Source organism: Periplaneta americana, chromosome 1, assembly GCF_040183065.1.
Source record: "Periplaneta americana isolate PAMFEO1 chromosome 1, P.americana_PAMFEO1_priV1, whole genome shotgun sequence".
Classification (NCBI taxonomy): domain Eukaryota; kingdom Metazoa; phylum Arthropoda; class Insecta; order Blattodea; family Blattidae; genus Periplaneta; species Periplaneta americana.
Window position 1 is genome coordinate 38,435,339 of NC_091117.1, and position 12,657 is coordinate 38,447,995.

Here is a 12,657-nt window from a genome sequence, read left to right on the forward strand (position 1 = left end):
ACAAAAATAAAATGATTTTCGACAGTTGTATAATAATAACACGAACGCAGATCAAGATAAAAGCAAGTTCGTTTACGTGAAGTTCGATCAACTGATGGTGCGACAATACAGAAGTCACTCGGCATCTTCAAAGTGATGTTAACATAGAAATGGAAAAATAATCCGATGGTTTTACAAGGATACTTTTTACGATCGCCACTGATCGCCATCTCTCACAAAGACGCTCTATATACTACAGAGATGAGCAGTTTGCCAGAAAATTGTAACGTGTTATAGGATTTAATTCTGGAAATACAGCCATTCTTATAGAACTGAACCCAATGTCTTCACTGCGATTAACAAACATACGAAAGCAAAATGGTAAAATCCGCAGGAGACTTACCTTGCACGTCACATCAGGTGCTGGAAGTGATCGTCGTTCTCCGCTAGGCACATTTCGACGTGGTGCTTCATGTTTTCTATGCATGCCAACACCATAACTTCAGTGTTCCTGATTTCCCTAGGGATGTTGTCTTCAGCTGTCATAGAAAAGCTTATCTTTAAAGTAGCCCCACAAAAAGAAATCACGGCTGGTAAAATCGGGCGAATGCGGTGGCCACAGACCAGCAGAGACGATTCGGTTATAAACATAACTAGATACTAGGTACGTTTAACCAAAGGTCCCGGGTTCGATACCCGGCCCCGGAACAATTTTTCCCTCGAAATTATTCACAACTAGATATTGTTTACAATGGCTCTTGGATGTACGGCAAGTTGCTGAAAATGTTCTTGCGTTAGTTCCAAGTCTTCAAGTTCCTCCACAAACTCTGTGAATATCTTGTTGTATATGTCAAGCGTATCTCGAAAAAAAAAAAAAAAAAAAAACAGACCCAATAATCCTTAAACCAGATATGGCGCACCCATACTCCCACTTTCATTGAATGTAATTAGGATACCGTATGTATTTCATTTTGGCCGCCTCCAAAACTCGTTCTCAACAGTTGTCGTCAGGCTTCAATGAAAGACCTTGTCACCCAATAAGAACACACAAAAAAGTTCCTTAATGGAATATGTCATCTCTATTATCTTTGATTTTTCAATCATTGTTGGCAGACTGTTTTTTTTTTTTCATTTCATTTTATTTCATTTACTGTATTCCATAGGTCTTACATTAGAATTGAAGCTTTAAGATGTGGAACAAGTCAAAATTTTACAAGATATATATTCTTTTTTTTTTTTTTTTTTTTTTTTTTTTGCGAGATGAAGTGTTATTGTCACCTGTTGATAACATACGTATGGTGACATTTAGTGCGCTTGAGTTTTAAAGTGGTCTGAAACGAATTCGTGTTATAGTTTCCAATCTGCAACTAATTTATCGAGCTCGGTTCTACAAGAATTACTGTGCACCATCTTCAAGATATATCAATAAGTTTGAAACTTTTCAGTCGGCTTGACTGTTTATTACTCATTCATTTATTTTCTTATTTTGTGGGGACCTTAAGTTGTTATCTTGAATAGCCTATAGATTAAATGTCTATTGACAAGTGTATGAAATGCAAATTTCAACAGATAACATCCGAATACTCTTGCAGCGTAGTGCTTGCCGTGAGCATTAAAACACAGATCTATGTGCTTCAACTGACATTGCTGGTCGAGAGGAAATACAGTCTGATTCGTTTGGGTATGGATAATATTAATTTATTATTACAAGCTATTATGATAGTAAGAAAAATTTCTTGTTATACTGTGATTAAAAGATGGGAGTTTCCATAATGACAATCAACAATGCAAGGACAAATAAAAATCGTAGATGATTAAAATGGATACAACAAATCAACAGCGGGCAAAATGTTCTTTGATATGCTAAATTTGAGTGTTAAGAGAGTTCAAAGGGAATTTCGACGTGAGTATGGTGTGCGTAATGTACCTAAATACAATTCTATAATGTTGTGGTATCGAATATTTGTAGAAACAGGTCCTGTGTAAAAAAAAAAAAAAAACATGCAGGAGGTCGCAGGTAAAACCCAGTACGAGAAGCAGCTATCTCTTGGCTTGGTACCCAAACTCCCCAGATATAACCCCTCCTGACTTCTTCGTGGAGGGTTTTGTTAAAGACATTGTCTATTCACAGAAACCCAGAAACATTGATGATCTGAGAGTAAATTTTACTAAAGCTTTTCAACAAATCACCCCTCTTATGTTACAACGGACATGGGATGGAATGCATCACTGTTATGAGTTATGCAAGGTACGCAATGGGGGTAATGTTGAGCTCTGAGGAATATCCCATCTTTCAGTGTTGTATGCACCAAGTTTCAACAAATAAAGTTCAGTAGTAAATGTTTACGGTGTTTTTATTTTATCCATATCCAGATGGATCACCCTGTATAATACAATTTTTACCGTACATTACTATGTCTTCAAATTCAACAATTTAAAAGCATCACCAGGCAAGGGTCTGGAAACCTGGAAGGTCAGAAACCTCTACTAATAATGTGATCATCCCTCACTTACGAACTACGGTCACAGAATAATTTTCAATAGTGAAATGCTATTATCCTGTATTCTGGATCCATAAATTCGTCAATAAGATCAAAATAAAGGTAAGAGCGCAGAAGACTTTCCAAAATTTCACGTAGAAATTCTGTTAATGAGAAGTTTCTGAGACTAAACTGTCTTTATGGCTGAATCCATTATGCTGAGGAGAAAGAACAAACAGTGGCATGAAATCAGTTTAATCAATGAAGAGAACTGAAGTGGGATGAATGTGTCTCGTACAAATATCTCCTGTTCCAATCTCTACTTCATTCTCAAGACGAATATGCAATAACTGCGTTCATTTGATATTTGTATCAGTGTTAATACGGCCCAAGTGAATAAACTTAAAACACCAGCGGAAAAGCGGGCTTTGCAACGTTACAATATCTGTAGTCCAGTGGCGATCGAAAAGAAACACCCTGTATAAATGAATAGGCTGTACTCACCTGAGTTGGGTTGTCCGCCGCTGTTCGGCCGCGCTGAGGGGGCTCCGTCCCGCGCCTCCACTTCCAGGGCGTAGGCACCTTGCTTCTCGCGATCGAACATGATCTTGGTGAAGACTTCGCCGGTCTGCATGTTGATTTCGAAATAGTCTTTGCCTTCGTTTCGCGGGGAGTCTACCACGTAGTAGTACACCTGCGAAAGACGAGAAAAACTGTTATGCAACAATGAAACAAAATCTCGCGTGCACCATTTTCTGAGAAAATATAATTGATTTAAGAATTTCAAGACCACAAATCGTATCATAACTGTGAATGTTGGAAACAGACTAGCATCAGTACCCAAACGACCCGAGCGTTTGCTCTCCACACAGGAGATCCGAATTCAAATTTCAGGAAAGTCAAATGTTTTAATTTCTAGTTGGCAATGATGATTTAAATTTTACGGCCAATGATGATTTAGGGTGGTATTCATAGACATTTCGCAGCACGCGCTACGAGCATACTAAGCTAGCCCCGGCTATCCACTGGTTACTAGTACAGAATTCAAATCATATCCTATTGCTAACACTGGTTTATGAATACGAAAAACGCTGATAATCCACCGAAATCCAGCGCTAAAAATGTCTATGAATACGGCCTATAATTTTTAGTGGGCAATGATATTTTAACATTCATTGGGCAATTATGTTTTAAATTTCAGTGGGCAATGATGTTTTAAATTTTTGTGGGCAATGATGTTTTAAATTTAGTGGGCAATTATGTTTTAAATTTCAGTGGGCAATGATGTTTTAAATTTTAGTGGGCAATGATGTTTTAAATTTTAGTGGGAAATGATATTTCAATTTTTAGTAGGCAATAATGTTTTACCTTTTAATTGTCAGTACCGTTTTAACTCTTAGTGGGCAGAGATTTTTAGTGGAAACGATGTTTTAATTTTTGGTGGGGAGCGATCTTTTAACTTTTAGTGGGCAATGATGTTTTAATTCGTAGTGTGGAGTAATAATTTAATTTTTAGAGTGCAATGACACTTTTTAACTTGTAATGATGTCTTTATTTTAATGGGCAATAATATTTTAATTTTTAGTGGGCAATGATGCTTTAATTTTTATTGGGCAATAATGTTTTAATTTTCAGTGGGCAACAGTGATTAAGTTTGCAGTGTGTCATGACGTTTTAATTTTAGTGTACAATGACGCTTTAATTTTTAGTGGGCAATGGCGTATTAATTTATAGCAGACAATGATGTATTAATTTTTAGGGCACAATGATTTCTAGTGGGCTATTTAACGATGTTGCATTTAAACAGTTATCAGCGTCCATGAAATTGGTTATAGAGAGATGAGTCCAAGGACTGCCAATTAGTGCTATATCACAGCCCAGTGAAACCTGAAGAAAAAATCATGGGATTCGAAGCTACTCCCGTGTGGAAGCTTTTGAGCGTGACCAACGCATGTTCGGGTAAGGATTTCACAAATTTCTCTCGTTTTTACGTAGAATACGTCTTTGCCGCACCTAAGTACATATAGTGTGATAGGTCATGAAATCCTTCATGAGAAAAAGAATACAAAATTATATTGGTATTACTGTTTTTTTACCTAAATGATTCGTTGCTAAGCAAGTGACGTCAGATGTTGACGTTTTTGTAACATATTATTCATTTGATACACGAATATAAACATTTCTCGTTAAAATTACGACAAAATTATTTTTATCTTCCAGTTAATTTCATAAAGGCGCGATAATAAATAAATAAATATATATAAATATATATATATATATATATATATATATATAAAACGAAACAGACAATCCATCAATGATGATGGCCGAAAGACAAAACAATGTGACGGAGAAGATTGTTGACGATGACCATCAGAGACGTTCATCCCGCGAACAACGCCGTAAACAAACCGAAAATTTTATGAGCATCGACATCTTGATGCGTTATTCAAATGTCAGCGTAATCAATCGCAAACAACACACACACACTAAACATTCCATGTGGCCAAACTCTTGTTACGCGCGGTACAGAACGTTGTTTAATGGATCTCGTTATAATTTTTGGGTGCGCTTCAGATAACCGCTAATTAGATTCGTCAGGTTCATCCGTATTATCAATCCGCTCGTGTTGTTCCGACTAACTTCTATGACGTGGACCAGAGCGAAAAGCGTATGACCTCCAGCTGCCATTTTATTTCAAATCTGTGCAAGAACGGACACATTCCAACTTAATTTATATAATATATAATGTATATGTCTTTACCTGAGTATGTATTTTTTCTTCTTTTGTATTTATACATCTCTTTTCATCTCTTTTTCCATGTTCTTGTCTCAATTTTTTATATTCTAAGCAACTATTTGTAATGTATATTTTAATAAAATTGGGGCTTTTTTCTGTTATAGACATATATATATGAATAAATAAATAAAATAAGTAAATAAATTTAGCATAAGCATAATAAAATGCATAATGTATGTGAGTAACATTTAATTACCGTACTTTTTTAAAACCTATTACAGTCACCGGAATGGCTCAGTTAAGGCGCTTGTCTGCCGGTCTGAAGTTGCGCTCGGGCGCGAGTTCGATCCCCGCTTGGGCTGATTACCTAGTTGGGTTTTTCCGAGGTTTTCCCCAACCATAAGTTGAATACCAGGTAATCTAAGGCGAATCCTCGGTCTCATCTCGCCAAATACCATCTCTTTATAGCCAATCTCATCGACGCTAAATATCCTAGTAGTTGATACAGCGTCGTTAAATAACCGACTAAAAAACCTATTACAATTTTTGAATGAACTGGGATAAATAAATAATAAATCCAATAGTGACCGAAATATAATTACGTTCAAATTAGATCAAAGAAATAAATAAAGATGCCGTTGAGTCAATTGTCCGAAGAAAGGTCTGAACTTCACGAGTGATACTAAGAAGCACCACTTACGAGGCTACTAGGCCAAGAAATAATGTAGTAGGATGGCCAGTTCCTTTCCCCCTCCATTGCATACATCGCCGACTAGCTACACATTACACTAATATCACAGTCTGGTATATACAGTCACGAAGCTCAATACGTAGTAAATATGCATTCATAGATAGTTGCTAACCACTAGGGTCGCTAATATCGCCTCATTACAGACATTGCGAAATAGTACCGGCACAGTCTATTGTTCCTAGCACCCTCACAACTCAAGCTTCGTGACTGTATATACTAGACTGTGCTAATATTTTGCTTTAAAATAATATGTAATCGCAACGTTCTTCGCCATACGCTACCGTACAGTTAAGTATAATACAAATACTGATTGTACAGCCTAGTTATTCTCTAAGCGATTCATATATTTATATTGTAATATTATTGGTACATAGGTTATAATGAACTTGAACCACATGTTTTAAAGTCTTGTGAAATCTTTAGTGATATGAAGCAGTCCTTCACAAATCTTTTTCAATCTTCATCAATCTTTGCCAAGTTTTCTTGTGAAGTATTAAATTGGAAGACAAATTTCATTGTGTACAGTAGTGGCAAAAAAAACCGGACCGACAATTGTAGCTGATTTCAGAGAATTGTTCACTCCTGAGCACGATAGACTGGTAACTAAGACTTTAGTGGTTCGAATCCTGCCTGGGAAGGAAACTTTTTTTTTATCCTTATTCAAATTTATTCCCAATACTTTTCGACTGCTGGTAAAGTTCATGTTCTGGGAATAATAAGTTAATTAAGTAGTAAAATAACATGTATGCTACAAGATGTATAAATAAGTAAATAACTTGCTGACAAGCATGTAGCAGGAATTTAGACTGACCTACTGTACTCACTGAGAAATACCGATTCAGCTATTGCAGTGTGCTGGCTATATGTCAACAACTGCTAACCTGGATCCAGTATGATGACACGGAATAATTAGTTAACATGCATAAGTGAACCTATCACTAAACAGAAATACGAAAGTTATAGAATAAATTTAGATGTTTAAAAAATGATTTAAAATATTTATGGTAGTAAATTGTGAAAAAGAGCAGATAAATAAGTTTTAATTGTTATTACGATTGGTTTAAACATGCACTAAAACCAGACGTAAGTGCAAGTTTGAACCAATAAATTATTGAGATTTGCGATAAATTAATTAGTTTAGGAAATTGTATATTTATTATGTAGGCTATAACTACTTTTGTATATAGATCATTTTTTAAATTATTAAGTTTGTACTTTTGTGAACTAATATCAATAAATCTATCACTATCACTAAGTAGTAAAATATCGCTGCAATCAAAAAGTATTGGGAATAAATTTGAATAAGGAACAAAAGAAATTTCCTTCCCAGGCAGGATTCGAACCACGGGAGTCTTAGTTAAGGCTGGTTCACAATAAGCCGGGAACGAGAACCAGAATGAAAACGAGAAGCAGAGGACGTGAATATGAACATTTTTGATTCACAATAAACCGAGAACGTAGACGACTATGCATATCGATATGCATGTCAATAACGATATGTAAAGTCGATATTACGTATTCTGATGTTATTTGTGTATAATTGACCAATGGCGTTCTCTCATGAGTACAAGGCAGCCAACATTAACACAGGTTAACCAACTTCGAAATTTCAACTGAAACATTTCATTAGGTAGGCTACGATACTATAAATATGCCCATGCATCTTTATTATCACAACCTATTTTAAGTCTACCATAACGTAAAATAATTAGAGAAGACACATTTGTAATAGAACAAAAATGAACACAACAGTAGTTATTGAATTGAAGCATGAATATGTAATGTGTAATACAACCAATACAGTAATAAAATATGATTCGCTTCCGATCGGTGTTAAAAAATGCAGCTATTGAAAACCATGAATTCTCCTTCATTTTCTCATCTTTACACGAGGCGCGCCGCTTATCGTAAATGTGAGGATTTTCCTCAACATTCAATATTAGAATCTCATCAAATAAAACTTGCTCCATGATGCACAGCACAGAACAAAATAATGCATAGGTTATGTCACGGTCTTCTTGCTACATAATATACGACGACAAAATAGCTTTTAGATGGCAATAGAATGAATCTAGTGGGCTGTGATCGGAAACGTGAACGCCAAAGTTGAAACTTCGCCAACTCTGCGTTCCCGATCCCGGGCTCCGGCAAGCTTTTCGTTAATTATGAATGCTCACATTTAAATGTACACATTTTAACAATTTTACCGTTTTCGTTTTCGTTCCGATTCTCGTTTTCGGTTTATTGTGAACCAGCCTTTACCAGTCTATCGTGCTCTGGAGTGAACAAGGCTTTGAAATCAGCTATAAGGATCGGTCCGGATTTTTTTTGCCACTACTGTACAAGCATCTTGAGAACGGTAATTAATACAGTGTAATAATTTATCAGGACGAGTTCCTACACTATCGATATATCCCAGAAGACGAACCGATGAGAAAACATGTTACAATGACATTCAACAAGGATGAAATAACGACCAGCTAGACGCCTGGCCTTAGGATTAAATCCATGGTGTTGCTGTACATAGAAACGAGAATCTACTATGGAGCGAGGGATTCAGACATTAAGCCCAGCCAAATGCACATATCTTCATGGTGCTGTGTTTCCTCATGTAAATCCCATGCTGAACGCCTGCCCCAAATGTGGACATCGGAATAAGCCTCCGGGACTCGCATGTAACAGGAAAACGAATTTTAAAAAACGAGAATTCGGACTTGATAAACCACACCCACCGACCAACAGCATGCATTAGTACATTCTCGTGGAGGATTCCACGGTTTCTAATCTGCAGCTTGATTTTTCACCGCCGTTTCACAGAGATAAGAAGCAAAATATTACCGCATGTCACTTGTTAAGTAGGTCACACTCATTGCGTTTCATAGAATAAATGTATCGACTGAAGCGGGAAATGCTCAGATTCAGGACCTTATGAACGCTTGAAGTTCACCTGGATAAAACGTGAAAAAAAATGGAATTTTAAAGGTACATAGCAGAGCATAAAATGCGAGTGAAATATATGTCTACATATCTGTAGTGCTCGGGAAAAGTGACACAAGTCAGTTTCCACAAACATTTTTTGATAATTTATTGACAACTTACGGAACATCTGTTCGCTTGGAAAAAAATACATAGGTATTCCTCCCATTACAATAATTCATACAGAAAAAAATCAAATCGACATAAACCAGTGTAAGTTGTCAATAAATTAGGCCTATCAAAAAAGATTTGTGAAAGCTGACTTATGACACTTTTTCCAAGCACTGCAGATATAATACTTTATCTCTGATATAAATGTTAAAAATTAGAGGCAAAATGTTAAACACAAACATTAATTTCCAGTTGATAGTTCAACTTAAAGTGAGATAAATATTTTCTGCAAGCGTTAAGTCAATCACAATTTCATGATATGATTATATAACCCCGATTATTATTCGTTACCCCATTAAGAGGTTAGGTACAGCTTACAGCAGTAAAATTTTTGGAAATATTCAACATCTTTTCCTCTATTACTGTATCTTGTACAATAATAAAAATTGGTATGTGTAAAACACTGTCCTTCTGCCATGTGAAAATAGTACACTATGCAACGAGCCTATAATGATAGTAATTAAGACGCAAGTATGTTTGTTTATGAAACTCGCTTGCGCTCGTTTCATAATTTTCATACGAGCGTCTTAATTACCATTATAGGCAAGTTTCATTCGACTTTTTATGCTCGACAATATTTCTAACTTGAAATTATTCAGAAGTATACATTTTATTTGTATCTGACAGAAGATCGGTAGTGACCTTGTTCACAGCTCGTGAATTGTGGGATGTGCGCAGACGCGAAAGTATTAATTTTTTTCGAGGAACAATAATGTCATGATCTTGATGTAATGTAGAGAATGTATAACCTGGAAATTCATTTAGAATTGAAAAACGAGATGACAAATTGAATTAATTTGAATATTATTTACAATTAACGCTAATTATTATAGTAACAGAACATAACCTTCTGCAACAGTATTGGATTTCCAGCCTCCGTGACGTTTCCCTCGTTGTCTTTCGATTGCATATCCGAGAATAATCGAAAACCTGATCTTTAATGAATAGGTGTACTTTAATGACATGCATTAAAGGACTGCTACCAGGCGTATAATTATTACATTTCGGCATGGTCGAGCATAAAAATAGTTTTACTATTAAAAAATTTATTTATTTATTTATTCTTTTACAAATTCAAAATGGTGGCAGATCACTGTGCAGTGATGAAGCTTTTCCCTCATAACTCATAAACTTGTTAACTTTTTCATGTTCTCTCTTTTTCATTTTGTTACTGAAACTCATGTTTACAATATCATGCTCTTTCAACCACATTCTTTAATAAATAATATTTTTTATTAGGGAATTTGCCTTTTCCATGCATAAAATTAAGTTTTTAACACATTTCGCGTTTATCGTTATCAAAAAATCACACACCCACTTACATGAAATTAATACATATTTCATCACAATATAATGTTCATGATAAGAAAGTGACAGAATTCATCATCATCACCGGGTTTTACCCATTTGCAATGTGAATAAATACGTATATAGATACATCATCTTCGTCTCCGTCGTCGTTGCCGCTGCAGCCTTTGATGAATTTGAGACTACGTAATACGCTCTGTCAACAAATAGGCCCTATAAACTGTCTCCCCAACGTTTCAGATACCTTCCTAGTTATAATTTCCTCTCGGCCACTAGTCAAAATGTTGTATATTGTGTCTATTATTTTGTAGCCAGTCCGAGAAAAGTCTATTCGTAAGTTAGCACAACACATCAACATGACAGAACACGAACTTCCTACCAACATTTTTGAACGATAATCAAATTGTCTACAACGGATCATGTAATAAACTAAAACTTGTAAATTAAGTAGTTTTCGCCGTAGTCTTGTTTCCTTTCATTTCCATGTTAAATCGTTTTCTCATACCGTGAATTTACCAATACAAAATTATATGAAGCACCCCGTATTTTTCAATACGAACCTGAAGGTACATCAGTAAAGTAAACAGCTAACGTCAGTAGTAGTTTGCATGATATGTATTATGAATTTCTGTATATCACAACTGATTGAATTGTTTATGCCTTAAATTTAATTAACTTACTTGTTTTGTATTATACATATAGCTCAATTGATGAATGATCGTTTGCGTTTGTAAATGTAATAATCTGATTGGCTATGTATTGCATATTTTTAGTAGAGCCATCGATGTAGCTCAGTCGGCAGACTTCCAGGGCTGCTGATCCGGAGCTGCGTTCGAGCTTGGGTTGGATCCCCCTTTGGTCTCAATGATTGGTTTCTTCCGAGGTTTTCACCAGCCGTGGGATTGAAGCCGGATGGTCTACGGCGAGTCCTCGGCATCACTTCATTTCCCCCTTTAATTTGATTACCTGGTTGGGCTTTTCCGAGGTTTTCCCCAACCAAAAGGCAAATGCCGGGTAATCTTTTGGCGAATCCTCGGACCTCACCTCATCATTGTAAAAAATTACTAAATTTTAAAACTGTAAAAATTGTAAAATATTGTAAAAATTTGTAAAAATTGTAATTGTAATATTGTAAAATTTTGACTTGTTCCACATCTTAAAGCTTCATTGCTCATGTAAGATATATGGAAGATAATAAATGAATGAATTAATTAATTAATTAATTAATTGATCATTCTATATCCTATGATTCTTCAAACTGTAGCCGCCTCTAGGCAATGTTTTGGTGTCTCAACTTTGTTCCTTATTTATTGCACACATCAATAGCAGAGACATGTATAAATAATTTATAATACATTTTAAAGCATGTTTGCTTCCACAGTGCTGCTATATACAAATGTACGAGAAATCAATAAATACCTAAGAACTGCCTGGTGAATGCAGACCTTCAAGACAGCATCAAATGCAAAGTAATTCAGCAGTAGTTGACACGTTGAAGCAGACAAGAATACAAAGGAAGAGATACAATATTAAGTTTGTGAATATTGAAACTCTATACATTCGGACCCTAGTGACAAAAATTTCCATCGTCTTTCTTCAATTGTGGCGAGTGTAACATGTCTCCGACGCCGTTTGATCTAGAAGCCGAGTTTTTTAAAGCCAGAAGCTTGTGTATTCATATCGACAGCACAGGGGCGAGAGATAGCTCGCATCTTCAAAGACACAGACGGGGTATCACAGTAGCTATGCAGTACATGTCGCACGTACTGAAAATAAAGAACGTAGCAGATAAGAAAGTGAGAAAAAAGTGGAGTATGTGGAAATGCAAGCGAGATCCCACTACAACAAACGTACACGCCAACCTGACAACAGGAAATGCAATCCAGATGTAGATGCCGAGTGCTGCAAACCAGGGCTGCACAAACTAAACTTTCGGTGAAATCTAGAGAGACTACTATCCACATTGAAAATACCAGTTTGATTTTTTTTAAATACATTTGGTGTAAAAGTGTATCTTCAAAAACTTATATATTCAGAAAATTGTAAGAAAGTTAAGAGACAACCGGAAGCCTTGTCAATCAGCATTCAGCGGGTCGAAAATTGTCTGAAAAGACGATATAGAGTGTAAAGCATAACTGCACAAACAGCGCTCAACGAGGGCGCGCGCTCCTTGGGAGCGGGAGAGCCGTGTTTACCGCTCGCCGAAACGGAGAGGAAGATACGTCAGAATGACATAGACTTGTATTGGTAGA

At 36.0% G+C, this 12,657-nt stretch overlaps 1 protein-coding gene across 3 annotated transcripts in view; it reads right to left on the reverse strand.

Annotated features, from left to right (window-relative positions):
• Positions 1-2,812: 2,812 nt before the first annotated feature.
• The window catches only part of LOC138694624 (neural-cadherin-like), a 1,043,497-nt gene continuing 1,033,652 nt past the window's right edge, over positions 2,813-12,657 (reverse strand). Inside the window, exon 18 of one of the 3 annotated variants that reach the window (XM_069818545.1) lies at positions 2,813-3,153. In XM_069818545.1, the coding sequence (XP_069674646.1) occupies positions 2,896-3,153 (258 nt within the window). In that variant the 3' untranslated portion in view covers positions 2,813-2,895. The remainder of the gene's footprint in view (positions 3,154-12,657) is intronic. The other 2 variants (XM_069818553.1, XM_069818562.1) reach the window with 2 other exon arrangements.